Source organism: Pezoporus wallicus, unplaced genomic scaffold, assembly GCF_028554395.1.
Source record: "Pezoporus wallicus isolate ANWC-B61680 ecotype Strahan unplaced genomic scaffold, APGP_CSIRO_Pwel_v1 contig_3858, whole genome shotgun sequence".
Classification (NCBI taxonomy): Eukaryota; Metazoa; Chordata; class Aves; order Psittaciformes; family Psittacidae; genus Pezoporus; species Pezoporus wallicus.
This window is the reverse complement of record NW_026638754.1, coordinates 3,558,285-3,575,265: the sequence shown is the minus strand read 5'-3', so window position 1 is coordinate 3,575,265 and position 16,981 is coordinate 3,558,285. Positions and strand designations below refer to the sequence as shown.

At 39.7% G+C, this 16,981-nt stretch overlaps 1 protein-coding gene across 8 annotated transcripts in view; it reads left to right on the top strand.

The window, feature by feature from the left end:
• TSPAN12 (tetraspanin 12) overlaps positions 1–16,981 on the top strand; it is a 43,474-nt gene that overhangs the window by 2,696 nt on the left and 23,797 nt on the right. For 7 of the 8 annotated variants that reach the window (XM_057412141.1, XM_057412134.1, XM_057412138.1 and 4 more), the window contains 2 exons: positions 11,207–11,289; positions 11,936–12,071. In XM_057412141.1, the coding sequence (XP_057268124.1) occupies positions 11,207–11,289; positions 11,936–12,071 (219 nt within the window). Of the gene's footprint in view, positions 1–10,413; positions 10,436–11,206; positions 11,290–11,935; positions 12,072–16,981 lie in introns of those variants that run through there. The other variant, XM_057412142.1, reaches the window with a different exon arrangement.

Genomic DNA, 16,981 nt, shown 5'->3' with positions numbered 1-16,981 from the left:
TTGATAATGTGCCCAGTGGCTGTGTCAGTTATCAGTGTTTGACTGAGAACAGTGAAGATGTGCAAACAACATGTGTTGACTTTTTAAAATCATGGTCTTACCGAGAGTCCTGGCTAAAATAGAGTGACATTCTCTCCTTGTTTCACTGTGCTGCTGTCCAGTGGTAGGTCTAACCACACATTATGCAAAAGGGATTGCTTTTTCCTCCAAACTGAGGGCTTGAAGGTTTTGAAGGTCTGACAAGAACTGTTTAAGAGCTGGTCATCACTGTCTGATATGGTCTATCAACCTCCTAAAGGGAACATCTGAAGTCAGCTTCAGGCCTGTCCTATGTGCAGCTGTCCCAGTGTGTGCATGATGGGACTCCAATATTTGTTATTGCCAGCCTGGTGAGGGCAGACTAGTGCACATAAAGCTCCTTCAGAAGATGTTATGCCTAACAGAATTCCTAATCTGACCATGAATATTGCTGAAAAACTGAAGATGTTGATGGTTGCCACAACATGCTGGTGTCTTCTTAATTTGGTTGCTGTCAGAGCCTATAGAAGCAGAGAAGTGAGAGAGCTTTATCAGTAACTCTGCTGCCATTCTTATAGCTTCTCCAGAACATTGGTTGTAAGAGCACAGCTGCGTGCTTTCTGTTTGGGAAGACGTGTTTAAGCTGGACTCAGCTGATGAGCTGTGATGCGGAATCTTAGGCTGTTGTACCTGTGTGTGTATGAGGGGGAGGCAGGTGTTGTTTGTTATACTTTTTGTAATTTTTGGCCTTAAGGCTGCATAGCTGTAACTAATTCATAAGAAATCAACTCTGTCCTGGGTTCAGCATCAGCAGTCATTTTTTCTCCTTCTTAGTAGGTGGTGCAGTGCTGTGCTTTTTGACTTTCAGCCTGGGAACAGCACTGATAACACCGATGTTTTTAGTTCCTGCTCAGATGTTTGCTCTGACCAAGGACTTTGTGAGTCTCATGCTCTGCCAGGGAGGAGGGGAAGCCAGGAGGAAGCAGAGACAGGACACTTGACCCAAACTAGCCAAAGAGGTATTCCATACCACAGCACTTCATGCCCAGGATGTAACTGAGAGTTACGCAGAAGGGCTGGTTCACTGCTCAGTCAGGCTGGGTATCGACAGGTGGTATTGTATTCTCTTCCCTTGTTATTTCCCTTACCATTATTATTGATGGTAGCAGTAGTGGTTTGTGTTATACCTTAGTTACTGGACTGTTCTTATCTCAACCCGTAGGAGTTACATTCTTTCAATTCTCCTCCCTGTCTGGGAGCAGGGTGGAGGGAGAAAGGGGGGGAGTGAGCAAGAGGGCTGCATGGCTGACTTACACCCTGGGCTTAAACCATGACAAACTGTAAGCTCAAGGTTCTGTTTTAGTGGTTCATCCTGCTTGGGTGATAGACCAGTTGACATACCGCCTTTACTGCTTCTGAAAAACACTAGTTTTGTGAATGGATCACTACTACTGTAGCTGCAACTTGAAGCAGATCTTGAAAGGCGTTTTGTTTTGAGATGGGTGTAAATCTGTTGTTAAGTGAATGACTGTGTTTTAGACCTGCTGAAACTCTTCTGGAAGATATTTCCAAGGTCAGTTGAATAACGCATTTGATTGCAAGATGTCTCTTTGTAAATTATACGAGTTGCAGTTCCGGGACCAACTTGGGTCTTCTAATTACAGGAGGGTTTTTCTTTATAGTGCCCTGGACAAGGAATATCCTTCAGACTCAGTCCTGCAGTTAACATCTGTTTTCACTCTTCTGTCATCCTCATGTGTAAATGAGCATCACTTCTTAAGGTAATTTATGACACTTGCTTTCTGCAGGTGTCTCACTTGACACTGTAACACTGCCTTTTGCAGCATGCTACATTCTGGAAAGCCTGATAAAAAGAGGGGACCCCCCCAAAAAGCATGATTTGGTATTTTATACTCAAGACTTAGTGGTTAACTAGGCAGATTATCTGAGTGGTGCTTGAGAGAAGAAATGCTCCTACTGGTTCCTAATTTTCTCTTGTTAGTGGCAATACTGACGTTTATCATCTCTAGCTAGTGTGTGTGTCAGGACTTAGAGAAATTTAGTTTTGATAGTTCTACAGATACAGTTTATGAGACTTCTGGTGAGGCTCTTCTGTATCAGCAAGCTCTTGACGCTGCTCCAGCTCATTAGCAGTCATGTAGGCAACATGAGCATCTTCTTTCATTTTGAGCACTGTATAACTTGTCCTGACAGAAATCCTGTTCATCACATCTAGCTGTTGTTCTTCTGTACTTTGCTGTGGTCTCTTTTCATAAACATTTATGCTGGGGAGACATTCAGTCATAGAACATGGCCAGCCCATAATAATGGCACAGGCATAACACAGGAGATTATGGAGAGCAGTGGCTAGCAGGGGTTGTGCTACAATAGGAGCTAGAAAATGGTGCTGAATACAGGAAAAGTTCAGTCTCCTGGCTGCTTACAATAGGAGGTGATTAAGCAAAGCAATAAGTTTGAGAGGCACAGGCCTGTTTTACTTGTCAGCTTAGCCACGTGTTCTTTCAAAAAATTATGGTCAAAATAGGTGAACTAGGTAGTGATAGTAGATGCAAGTAAAAGCAGTACAATTATTTTGTCAACTTTCCCATTTTTTAAAGAGAGTCTAGCTGTTGTGCAGGAAAAGCTCTGTATAGACTTTGTCTTCAGAAAACTGCCAGCTTTCCTTGTTTTTTTCTTCTGGTGAACATGTGAGGCAGAAAGGAGGAACAGCTGCCATTGTGTCCCTTGTAATTGGGCATGACTGTACTGTAGTGGCTTGGAAAAATAAAGGTTGTAAGTTGCAGATGACTGTGTCATAGGTGGTAAGGGTCTCTTAACCAATGATTAATAGTGTCAGTGGATATTTGAGCCAAACCAGCAATGTTGCCACATCCTTCACCTTGTGAGGTTTTTCTGCCTGGTGATGTGCTTTTTTTCTTGAGCAGTGCCTAAGCTTTCCTTCACAAATGTAGCAGTACCATCTAATTTCAACCCTGTGATTGCAGCCAATAAACCGTCCTGGCAAGTAGTGGAAATTATTTTGCATCTATCTTGAATTTGTGCCCGTAAACAAAAAGTCACATGAAATGAAAAAGGAGCAAGCTTCCAGTTAGTTTTCCTTTTGTTCAGAATACCTTGCACACTTAAATTTTCCAGGTTTGGCTGGGTGTACCACCTGGGAACTCAAAAGAATGTTAGTGTTACGCAAAGGGGCACTAAGAGTGGTTGGAAGCAGTGGTATTGTATTTCTTGCTTTTTCCAACCTCAGATGTGTCTGTTGAATCTTGTAATTTTTTTGCTTCAGTTTTTCAAGTCTACTGTGACGTGAGAAAGAAATCAATCCTTCTTTTTGTGGAACCAGACTCTGTTTCTGCTGCTTTCCAACTTCCACTCTTGTTGGTGGGGTTTGTAGATATTTCACATTAATAGAGTTCGTGTCAAGTTTTTAAGTGACTAATGATACCCATTAAAATGAACACTGCCTGGCTGGGTACCTGTAGCAGTGTAAACATAGGTTCATTCTAGTCTAATATACTCTGATTTTAGAGACTGCAGTGTAGACCTGGGTAATTGAAACCTGATTTTCTTAGCATTCTTGTATAAAGAAAATACCTAAAAGCCATGCAAGAATAACCCTGGCTTCTGTGGGAAAATGGTGTATTTTAAAGGAATGTGTTCAGCAGAGTAAGCTACAGGAGAAGTTTTAAAAGACCAGAAATACTTTTAATTCTGGTTTTTGTTTGTTTGTTTGTTTTTGAGAAATCTTTTACTTTTTGGTGTCTTTGGGCTGCATTATTTATGTAACGTCATTACGTAACTAGACCATGTCCTAATAAAGTAAAGCAGAGTTCAGCCATAACTGAGGGTCATAAAGTCAACTTTGCATCTACCTCTATATAACCTTTTTATCCCATGTGTCTTTGTAGGTGATAAAGCTCACCCTTCATTGCATGTCAACAGTGAATTGATAGACAAGTCTCTGCAAAACTGTTCTGAAAAAGAGTGGTTAGATGTGATGATGGAAAGAAAAAAATAAAACCAGATGCCATCCTAATGTTAGAAATTACATTAATGCACTTCTTAACTGGCGTTCAGAAATAAGTAAAACCACAGACAGTTTTTGGGTAATCCTTATGGTTAACTGTGTGGAACTCATTTTATCAACCTTGAGGATTAAGGCACAAACCTGTATTGACTGGGTTTGAGCACACAGATCAAAAGGAATTAAAAACTTAAAGCTAAATGCTTATACCAGTAAGCTGTGATCTCCAGCAGAACTGGGAAGGTCCATCTGGCCTGTAGGTAGTTGCATTTGTTTTTTTTTTTCCTTCAAATTTATCATCACTTTGTAGAATGTAGCTACCCAGTTATTTGGGCATTCGCATGCACTGCTTCTTCACCGTACCCATCCATCGAGAGTCTGTGGTAGACACTTGACATGGCTCATAGGAGTAATACCAATTTTTTAATCTCTTGTTGCTATTTCCTGAAGTATAGGGGATAAGTTAATTTTCTGCAGTTTTATAAGAATGTGTGATTTAATTAAAAATGCAGGTTCATTTTAGTCATTTTCATGTGCTCTTGGGTATTCACATGTAAAACAGGGAAGTTAAGTGATGTTCCCACAAACAGCTGATTGTAGGTCCTGTGAATCATAGGAAATACTTGCACTTTTTTAATACTAATCTTCTAGTTATATACCCTGGGTTTAAAAATAATTTGTCTGCCATCTGTGAGGTTGACTAGAGTCTGTGAACAAAATCAAGCTCTTAACAGAAAGAAAATTGAGAGTATATTTTTTTATATGTGAAGGCATATCATCTTGATGGTGGTGGTGTGGCTCCTGATACAGATCTGGAGACTCGAGCTCTGAGCACTGCTCCAAATCACCCATGATTAGCAGCACATGCCTGTGTCTTGCCAGAGGCAAAAGTTCTGACAGTGAAATGCTTTTGAGGGAAGAGTGGCACAAATTGTGTCCTAACAAGAAGTGCAGTGCCTAGGTAGTCACAGAGATGTTGAATGCAGAAATACATGTGCTTTTGTATCCCTCTTTGTTTTTAAAGTACACTTGTGCTACACAGCCAGAAGTTGGTATTTAGGTCTGACACTCAATAGAACTGTCTGATAGATGAACTGTACCTCAGCTTGTTTGCATATTTCGGCTCTTACTTGTTCTTTATGCTGTGTTGCTGAAGGAGCCTTGCACAGCCAACTGCTGGAAAACTTTCTTGCTTCCCTGAGGAGGCTGATCCATTATCAGGCTCTCAGTGAGCCAGCAGCTGTCCTATTGCAAAGTGTGCAAGTTCCAGCCTGTGCCAAACATGGAGCAGGTTGTTAACTCACTGTTGTAGCTGTGCAAGCAAACCCAGAGTCAAAGTGCAAATAAGTAAATATTTCAGCTGTTTGCAAGTGGGAGGAGAGCAAGGCTAAACCCTGTGTAGGAAGCTCAGCTAAAATTAAATGTTGGCATGTCTGTAGAATAAAAGGTGCATTAGTGGGCAATAGGGAAATTTCCTTTTTTATAAACCACCCACCTTTCTCTAAACATTTAAAGGCTTTTGCCAGATAATACAGACAAACAAGACCTCTTATGCCCCTCTCTTCCACCCTTACACCCCTCTCTTCCCCCAAAATGTAGTTGTCTGTTTATTCTGAGATCCGAGTCATCTGTGTTTGTTCAGTTATCTGAGTATCGAACCTAATTGTGAAAATCTTGTGAAAGCATTGCAGTATGCTCTGTTCGTGACCTTGTAGTGATTTCTCCCCATCCCCTACACCCCCCTTTGATAAGTCTCAGCTCAGGTTACCTAAATCAGTTTTAACTGGAAAATTTTCTCAAGGTTTATTTCCTTACTAAAATTAAAGGACATATTCTGATGAATGTTGTCATATCTTGGAACTAATTTCCTTAGAGCAGGAAACCTTTTTCTGCAAAGCAAGTTGCTCTGTAGTGCTGCTAGTCAGCACTTTTTATGGATACCAGAGTGTGACCTGAAGTTGTTTAACCCATCTGTTAGAATAAAGAGTGGTGTGTGATACTCAGTATGGAAGATACTTTTAATTTTCCTCCAGCTGAATAATGGAGAAAACCCCTTCTCTCAAACTTGAGCGTAGGAACTTTCACCGTTAAAAATTAAGGTGTTAGAATGAAAACAAGTGTGCAAATAGCAACAGGAATTGGTCTCACTCCTTCAAAGACAGAAATCCATGTTCATTCATTAATTGAAAATGAAGATTTATTTTTTCAGTTTAGATATGGCATTGTGAGTAGGTTTAAAATACATACTTAATGTATAAAATACGATTTTATATTTTCATTTTGATGCATAATTTATGTAGAAGAATTCCAGAGGCAATTTAACCTATGCTTGAAAATGGCCACTCCTAATAGTCTGAGTCCTTTGTTGGATGGACTTTCTCAGTTGTCTGAGAAAGCTCTAATAGCTTTAAAAACTTTACATTAAAGATAAGTTTGGAAATTTAATATATTATTGCTTGATCTGCATATTGGTTGTATATAAAAACGTTATTTATTACCTTCGTTTAGCCAGTGTGAAAATATATTTAAAGTAGAGTATGACAAGAGGCAGTTTTGTAAACTCTTCCGTGTCATGTTCATGACTATATAACATTCTGTGACAGTTCAGAATGAAACCCATAGTGATTTGTGCAGCCAGCTGCAACAAATAAACATGTTTTACTGCTTACTATCATATTATGTGTACAGCACAGCAGACTGTCATCAGAGAAGCTTGGATGAAACCATTTGGGTGAATGATATAACTGCTAATGTGGTGTGAATTATCTTGGTAGTGTTATTTCTCATAAACTTGTGTCCTTTCACCTGATTCTTGATACAGATCTCTAACTGTATTTTGCATCTGAATTATTTACAAAACAGTGGCTGAAGTAGGGGCTGCACTTTTTTTTAAGGCCACCTTTTTCCATCTTCTGACTGAAACCACAAAAACCTTACTCTTGCCCATGACTCCTTGAAAATCTCATGGCATTGAGTTGCAGCAATGTGACTTCTGTTATTTGCTGGTAGGTTTGGATGCACACCAAGGTTTTTGGGGAGGTTGTTACTGTTTCTGCATACTGAGCACATGGGCTGAGTTGTATGTCTGGTGTTAGTGGAGTTCCTGTTCTGCTGACTGAAGATCTGCCTCTGCCATAGGCGGTGTAAAGTGGTGTATGCCTGGAGCCTCCTTGATGTCAGCTGGCACTTCAGGATGCTTAGCACTTATACAGTGCAGCACATACGCATATTGAGTCATAAGTGGGAGGTTGTGGAGGCCAGGCACATGTTGTGTTCTTGTGATTCCCCTGTGGCTTTGGAGCAGGAGAGCAAGTCATTTGATGGGTGTTTGTGCTTGATAATCTTTTGTCACTAAACTAAACATCAGTCATGATGCAGGGCTATCTGGTGTTGCAAATGCATCTTTAATCCTGCAAGGTGTTTCTGCCCAGAGGCTTACTTCTGCTGATTGGAAGGGATGTGACTTTTTTCCCCAGCACTTCCGCTTTGCTAGCAAAGAGCTACCAAGCGCTTGCCAGATTATGTACTGTAAAATGTACCTTTTGTCATCAACCTCTTGCAGAATTACTTTTTCGAGTTATCAAGGTTTGCTCTTCCGTGGGCCCCTTCATTCAAGAGGAGCTTCTTGAGTATTTGCCTATTCTTTGAGTCATGTCTTTATGCTGCCCCGCTTTGATAAGTGTTACTGACTTTCTTGCTCATGAATCCAGTGTGTCACAGCACTCTGGCTTTCAGGTCACTTGGAGTAATAATTCATTTTGGACTTTCTTCAAAATAAGATGCCAGAGGTGCTTCCCAAGGAATCTGGCAAGATGACGTTGCTCAGATAATCTGTGTCTAACATCTGTGCAGCAGTGAAGTAAGGCATTGTGCGTGTACGTTTTCAGAGTAATGCTGAGCTAGCTCTTGCGTTGATACTATATGTGCGTTGTGAGTGTAGCAGAAGTCAGTAACACCTGAAGGAGTTAATGATGGTGAGAGCGTTCAGGGCACAGGGTAGGTGAGCAGGTGAGCTGTAACATGGTTATCACTGGGGCTATGGGGGAATTTTCTTGCATGTAATTTATGTCCAGCAAGATACAGTAGTAATTGGCTGTTAGCTATTTACATTGAAGGAAAACAGCCAGGGGACCTAAATGTCTAAAATCTTTTTGAATAGCGGGACCTTTCATAGAGAGCTTGTTCTTACAGACTGAAAGAGTGTTCATGTTGTTGCGTTATTGGTGAAGGTTATGTTTCCTAGGTGAAAGGTAGCAGTCTTTTTCTTCCAGTTGCTGTTTGTGGTAAGTGGGAGTCATGTTCCATGATATGGTCATTAAGCGTTTCTTTAGAAGTCATGTGGCCGTGTGTTGGCCACAGCTTGAAGATGTGTCTGCCTAGACTTTCCGCTTACTGATTTTATGTGAGCAAAATTATGTGCCGAGGGAGAGAAAACTCAAGCAGGAAAACAGTCCTTCTCCTTCATGATTTCTGCCCATGGCAGTGGGGCTGGAACTAGATCTTTAAGTTCCCTTCCAACCCTAACCAGTCTGTGATTCTGTGATTTGCATTTGTAGGCAAGTCCTTATAGCAAACTGAGTGATCTCTCAGCAGCAGGACTGTTAATTTCTTGTAATCTCTACAAAGTCCTTTCTGTCCCCTCCGCTTTTTAGTTTGTTACTCTGTGATTTCCCTGTTGTTTCTGAATCACCTGCAGGCTCTAGAATCCTTGTGGTAACCCTTTTGCCTACCAAATTTTACTTCTGTTGAAGAAGCAAACTCTTGCCTTCTTCCAAGTTTTTGCTGTGTGGGACTGTATTGCTGCATATTGAAGGCTGAAAGAAAATGAGTGCATCCTGCAAGTTCCTAACAGCTGACTAGGCAGCCCTTCAGTCTGGTATGGGAGGAAGAATATTATTTAGCAAGAGAACATTTTTCTGATACAGTTTTTGTAGCTGGGCCATCTGGGTCTTGTTAAGAGTTGCTGGGGAGTGTGGTTTTGATGGACTTTTCATTCCTGAGCACCACTGCTGCAAAGCAAAGTAACCAAATTTATCTTTAGTATTTTATTCTAAACAGAGTGGAAGTGCAAGCTAACGCTTTCTGTGTATCAGCAGGCCTTGCAGGGAGATGTGGAGGGTAAAAAATGTGTTCTGTTGCTTTTTGACCATAAGAAGGCAGTCTGTCTGCTTGTAGTCTTCGTACCTGTACTTGTGTTAGAAATGTGGTTTTTATTGCTTGCATGTTATATTTGCCTGATGCTTTCTTCCAAGGAGGTGGCCATCGTTGAGGGGTTTATCTAGGAGATTCTGGTCACCTACTTTTCCTTGCTCCTGCAGTTTCCTGCAAGTAATACAACAGAAAAAGCTCTACTCTTACTGTTCCACCAGCTAAAATAGATCCCACAGAATGTAAAGATATCTGTACATGGTAGGCTTAATAGCATGCACTAGCTTTCAGGACTATGCTTGCAGCATGCCAAGCACCTAGGGCTCTTGCTGGCACCACCCAGAGCCAATGCAATGCCTGTACTTTGTGTGTCGGTGTTGAAGAGCAGGAGGAAGCCATGGAGTAGCCAGTGGGACTTCCCATGAAATTTTAAAGGCAGAAGTAGCCTGCTGTGGACCTGCTGCAAACAGGGGAGCCAGTAAGGACGCACAGTGATTTTTCTTACATGTTAGGTTTGAACCAGTTAACTTGTTCTTCATAAAAACTTTGGGGAAACATGAGAGCATGTGGGAAGCTAGCTGTTGAAGGCAACAGGGGAGATTAGCACTTTTCACTGATTTAAGAAGCTGTTAGTGCAATGCTGAGGTTTCCTGGCATAAGCCTGTACAGTGCATGAAAACAGTAGTATTCAGGAGAGCCAGCAATATTCAGCGAGACCAGCTTAGGTCTCCCTCCCTCAGTTAGACAGTGGTGCTGCTGAAGGCCTGAATCTGCCAGATTCAGCCCTTGAGTTGTGGTTCAGGCTTAGGTGCCCATGTGAGACTGATATTCCTAAATTCTCCTTTGGGTGTAATAAACCAGCTGAAATAATTTGAGAACTAACAAGCAGCATTAGTAACCTTAACGTTACTCCATTTTGTAGAAAAGCTTAGTGGTTCCTTCTTGTCCTTGAAGGAGTTTGTAGCTGCATCTTTCACCCTTTGTCTGGGGAGCCGTGCTCCAGCTGTCCTGTGTGTGCAGGAGGAGACATGGTCCTTCTGTGGCCAGAGAGCATGCACAAAGTGGGGTGACTGTTGCTGTTCCATGGGCCCTTCTCTAGGAGGAAGGGCAAACTGGCTCACCTACCCCAGTGCAAAATACATGGACAAGTGCTGTGAAGAATGCTTTGTCCTCTAGCAGTGCCTCTGGTACAGCAGCAGAAGAGCTGATGCTGTCATGGTGTGGTAGGTATGTTGTGACCATGTTGTTTGGGTTTGGCTTCTCATGAAAATCAGAGGCCAGAGCACTGGTAGATCCCAGGTATGCTGGAGTACATGGTGGCATTGGGTGACAGAAATTCAGGTCTGTTGAGGTGGTGGCAGGTTAGGTACTAAGCCACTCTGATGGTCTGGGGTTTGTAATTGAAGTGCAGTGAGTTTTATTTTCATCTTGTGGTTCAGGAAACTGTGGCATAGTGTTCATGGCGTGACTGTGTCTAAATGAGCAAAAATAATTATGTTCTTCTGAATTTAACTCCAAGATAAATCTCCTCATCTCCTCTTGTATGTGTCAGTGTATCGGTACTGTTGTATCCTCTGTGGGGTTTCTGCTTATTCTTCACTGGCTGTGTACCTCAGCATGCCGTCATAGTTTTGTACAGACTGGTGGGTGTCACTGTCAGTCCTGAAAGAGTCACTGATTTTAGCAAAACCATCTCTGTTGTTTCTGTGGTGAACTGTGCAGTGGTGGGACTTGAGCCAGCAGTAGCATCGCTAGATGGAAGAGAAGTTATTCCAGGCATTATTTATGCATGCTGAAGAGAAGATTATTGTCACTGTCTCCCTAAATACTTGGGCAAAACCCAACTCTAAGCATATAGAAGTACAGTTTTGGGAACAGTATGTGGTTTGGATAAATGAAAGCATGAAAGATATTACTGATAATTGATCTTCTACATAGTTATGAATGATCTTGCAATTTTTTTTTTAATGCATGATAAATAACTTCTTTTCTTTTTAGCTGATGTCCATCAGCGTATTAGGTATTTCTGCTTGGATGAGAGACTACCTGAATAATGTTCTCACTTTAACTGCAGAAACAAGGTAAAGCTTTCCTTAAACCTGTTAACATCTGTGGGTGATTGATTGCAGTATATGTTGTTCATTCTGTATGGGAAGTTTCCTAATTAGGATTTCTAGAATTAAGAAACCTTCAGTTGAGCTAATTATTGTTTTTTTAAAAGGTGTATTTTTGCCAGCATTTCTGGTATCAGTTGAACTTAGAGAAGCAGGAAAGATAGGAATTCAATCTTATTTTATTCCTATGCCTTTCTCTTCTGACAGGGATCAGTTTTTTGGCCCTTTGCCCAGATGTAACTATTATATTACTGTTTAGTTTTAAACACTTTATTCACTTCAGAGATTTAGGAATCCTGTTAATTTTGTTACAGTAGTGCTTATGAGCCCTAGTGGTGGAACAGGGCCTCATTGTACCATGTACTGTGCAAGCGCAGGATAGGAAGATCGACTTCTCTCCAAAGAGATTTCAGATGATGCATTACTTTCTGGTACCTGAATGTAGCATTTGACTTTAAAACCATGTAGAATAGATTTCTCTGAAATGTTCAAGGCGCTGGAAAGATCTCATCTGCTAATCCACTGTTTTCATTTTGATGGCTGTATTATATATATATTACATATTACTTTTGTGTTATGATGCTTTTTTTATTATGGTTCTGATTGGCTTTAGGGTGGAGGAGGCTGTCATTTTAACTTACTTTCCTGTGGTCCACCCGGTCATGATTGCAGTCTGCTGTTTCCTCATCATGGTTGGAATGCTGGGCTACTGTGGAACAGTGAAAAGTAATCTGTTGCTCCTTGTCTGGGTATGTTTCATAACTTCTAGAAACAGCTAACTTCTGCTTTGCTTCAGCAGTGTAAGAAGAGTTTTAATCCACAGGCACTAGACAAATACTGCTTATTTTTTATTACCATGTTGAGTTATGATATCAGTAAGGAATTGTAATTGCAATGCACACAGTAGGAAAGAATTTATTGCCTAGGCTGCATTATACTGTGACTGAAAGACAAGCAGTGTGTCATTTGCAAAAATCCGCTTCATTTAGTAGAGGAGTTGCTGAGGGGAAATAAAACTCTTAAGTACTAATAATTATAGGAACATGAGTCTTAGTGCTCTGAAATAAACCTAATGCTACCCTTTTGGCTGTGTGATGGCTAAATAACCTAAACTTTGCTTTATCCACACAGTTGATTGCATGTGTGTAGTAACAGCATTTGTAGCTGATGAAAGTTATTTCTGAGTGTATTCCAAAGCTTTGCCTTCTCTTATGTGGATGTGGAATTTTCCAGTTTCTTTTGGTTGTGGGCAAGTTTAGAAATAAATTCCTAGTACCCAGCTTTTTCCTTTGTTTGGAAGCTACATAATTGAGCCAACAGCAGCTGAAAAGCAATAGTCTTTCCTGCACAAGGCTCTATGTACAGTTTAACTATGACCAGACTTCAGCTGCCAAGGAAACCAAATGCCTTTTTCTTCATCAAGTCAGTGATTTTTAGAGCAGTAAAACAAACAAACAAACAAAAACTCCAACATCAAAACCAAAACCCCTATCAAACCTGCACTAATTTTAAAGGTTTAGAGTTTCAAAATATTTAGACTGCCCAAGATCAAGGAGTGCCATATACTGGTGTGCTTCTTAAAAGTCTAGATGGTAGTCCTTGCAGGGTTGGGCTTTGTCTTTTAACATGAGGATAAGCAGGATTTCAAGCAGTCTTAAGCCTGAGAGAGTGGGAGCAATGGATGCAAAAGAGGTGTATAAGACTTGATAACTGTGATTACAGGAGAAGCTGAACAGGCAAAATCCTGCCTGAGATTTATGGATTTATGCAACCTTTGCTCTTATTTAAAAAGAAATATTTTAACTGCAGCTAAAACAATTTGGAAGCTGTCCTGGCTTTTGTATTAAAATGTCTTTTCATTCAAGAGGATGGGAGTAAGCTTTATTTGAGATTTCCAGCTGAAATTCTGCAACAGAAGTGTTCCTCAACTGCAAGAGGATAATGGCTGTAAAGCCCGTATGCAGTGTGAGGATTGTTGTTTCAAAGCTATATAGTTAGGAAAACATCTAATTTAAATCTGAATATTTTATAGTAATAGCCACTCATTTTCTGTTTCTAGATCTTAAACTTGCAATGTTAAAATCCATGGGAACAAGTTCTAAGACAGATGCTACTATGAGCCCTTGCATAAAAATAATGGGTTAATGTAAATTCATGGTCTATTTAGCAGTGTTTCTTGCATACCTTAAAAAGGGCTTTGTACATATTTATTTTGTATAAATAGTAAAACTTACCCTTATCTCACAACCTTATAAAAAAAGAAATTTATTTTACAAAGTGTTTTTTATTTTGTAGTGGTGATAGTTTTTATTGTGAGTTAGTTAAAAGGTAAAAGCAACTATATGATATAGACCAGTGCTACATAGTATCTGGGAAAAAAAGTTACGGCTTTTGGTATAAGCCTTGAAAAAGAAGTTGTAACTAATTAAAAAGAAAATGAAGTTAAAACTGGTTTTGGCCGTCAGTTTATTTAAACTGCCAGTGAAAAGAAGAAACAATTTATAGCTTTTCGTGCCATCTGGAAATAAAGTGTTTTTAGGCAGTCAAATGATACTAAAACAAAGCAAGACATATATGTAGTTTTGTGTGGCAATATTTCATTTTCGGGAGCTTGAGAATTTATTCTTGCTAAGCAGACTGATAAGCAAATCTAAATGGTATCTTCCTAAGTATGTCATTGTCTTTGATTAATTGTTAAAGAAATACAATCGTGTTATACCACAGAAGTATGCAGACGTAAGTCAATGCTTCATTCATCAGACTAATCAGAAAAGTGATGGATCAACAAAATGAGCTTTTGTGCATCTAAAAGAAAAGAACCTTCATGTAAACATGAGCAACCTCTTCAGTCATGTTTTTAATCTTCTTTCAGAAGAGCATGAACAGCCATCATGATTGCATGCAGATATATTTGACACAAATCTTGACATCCTGGCAGCATGCTAATTGCTAGTGCTAATGTTAATTGAATTGGATTTTTGGAAAATCTAATAAAGCATAAGGACCATAAAATATATAGATATTATGTTGCTAGATATTTTAGTACATCTGAATATATAATTATTTTCATTTGTTTTTCAAATTTTATCTTGCAATTAGATGCTTGAAACCTTCCCAGATTCACACAGGGGATAAATATAAACTGAACTAATATTTACTCAGTTTAATAGTAAGAAAATATAACACCTCAGTCTTCTGCATGCTGTGGATTATTTGTAGAACCAGCATTTTAAAACTTATCATTTAATTTTAATTGCTTCACAAATACTAAGTTCTGAAAGGCTGGTTGGTATAAAAAGCCCATGTATGCCTGAAGTGTCTGTAATATAATTTTGTTGTATGTCATGAGTGATGAGTGTCCTCATGTAGAAGTGGCTGTGATGCCAGCCTAAACTGGAAGATCTGGACTTTTCCTAGCCACCGACTTGAATGTAGAAGTCCAAGGATGAGAAGCTAGAGTCCAGGTTTTATGGTGCTTGTTACAGTTTTTCAAACAAGTTTCTTCAAACTTACTTATATTTTCTTGAAGTCCAGAACCATCCTTTTCTTCTTCTGAGGCTCTGTCCATTTTGGATTGGTTTTAAAGTCTGTTGTTCCCAACACCCACACCCACCCACACCCTCCCCACATATATTCTTTAAGAACAGTAACCTTAAGTGTGCTTGATTTTTCTTAAGTTTTTGTTTGATGAAGAACAGCAAGTGTAAACTCTGTTGCTTGACAAGAAGAACTTCATGAAAATACCACTGGAAAATATTTTCCTGGCTGGAGCTTTCATTGCAAATTTTGGCATTTTTAACTACGAGTTTTCTGTAATTACAGTATTTAAACAGCACAGGATTCAAATTTGTCTGCATATGTTTTCACAAAGGGCAAAACTGTTAGAAATATTTGATGGTCAATAGGGCAAATCCTATTACTGATATTTATGATTAAGTTGGCAAAGAAATAACTATTCCTCAGAGCTAAATGTTGTTAGATCCTATTTATGTGTGGTCAATTATTTATTAACTCACTTTTGCCAAAACTTGGTTATCAGTTGGAACTTGCCAGACTAAATTGTCTATTAATTGAGTTGAAACACAACCAGACAAACCATCATTAAACTAAACTGATCTCTTCTTTAAAAGCAGACAAATCATAATAAGAAAGAAATTATACTATGTTTTGTTTGAAAAGGTTAACTGAAGATGTGACAAACCTAGCTTGAATGTAGCTGTTTCATGTCAGCAGTTCTCAGCCAGCTAAATGCAGTGTCGGTGAATGTAGTTTCTATGAACTTCATCTGACAATGGCTATGTTATTTGTCCTATAATAATAAAAAGTATTTATTCTAATCCATGTGGACTCTTACCACAGTCACAGCTGCTCCAATACCTTGTACTAGCATTTGGCACTGGAATTGTTATTTAACAACCAGAAATATTTCTTCATTATTTTAACAACCGAACATTGAAAGGGAAAAAATAACTGACAAGCATGCTTGGTGTAATCCCATGCAGTTTAGAATTAAACAGGACAGAGACTGAGTTCATTTTCATGTTTTGTGCCTTTTTTTCAGCAGTTAATTTACAACTATAATGTGAGCAGAAGGAAAATGGGGATTCACAAGTCAGATTGGCCCGCCTTGTGGAAGGGCTGGTTTAAGTGGGTTTATAGTACTGTAGTACATGTTTAATGAGAAGCCAGTACTGCACAAAAATTCAAATTCAGATAGTTAGTGGGTAAATAAGGAGCTGGACGTGTAGTTTGCATTTTGAAGTGCTGCTTATTTGACATTCCAATTGTAAGAGAAAATATTTGTATTATACTCCAGTAGTTTCAGATATGAGCAACTTTCTCAAGAAAATAAATATAGAGGTTTTTTTTCTTTCCCCTTCTTTCTATATTTCTAACTTTCAGTTCAAAGAGAACTGTTTGAGGAGATGTCTAATGATGACTAGTACAGGCATCTTTTTTTGTTTGCCTTGAAATGGGATAGATGGTAAGCTGCTTTCCTGTTCAAATTGGGAGTTTCTGAGGTTCAGAGAAGTGGTTAAATTTTGAGATTGGTGACACTGTGGCAGCTCCAACACCATAGAGTGAAGCTGGGCTTTGCAGGGGTGGGTGTGCTATGCAGGGCTGCCAGAGTGGTGGACTGTAGTGGGTCTGAAGTCCAGTGACAACTCCTCAGCCTAAGTGTGAGGTGTGTTTTTTTTGACCCTGTCTTCTTCATCATAAATGTGCAGCACTGTGCATGTACTTTGAAAGTACAAGTGCTTTGAAACGGTGCCCAATTTTCTTAACTAGGAGAGGGAGCTCACAGATGAGAGAGAGTTGGCTGGCACTGTGTTTTTTTGGGAGGCATTTAGAGATGAAGGGTGCTGCCTGTTGAACAGACAGCAGGAGCAGCTGTATATTTGAGCAGCATGGAGGGAAGAGTATTGGGGTGGAGCAGTATGACAGGAATTGAGCTGTTGGGAGTGTCCAGGTCTTCTTGCAAATGTTTGGCTAAAATCCAAATATTTGCTGTGCTCACAGTGATGATCTGCTTCCTTCACCCTAGCATTTAACAGCTGCCTTGAGCCTATAGCCGTGTTGTAGCAGAGCAGAGGCAGCATGGTACTGTTTGGTGCAGTTACCCAGTGGCTCAAAGTAACAAAAACTGTCTAGCCCCTTG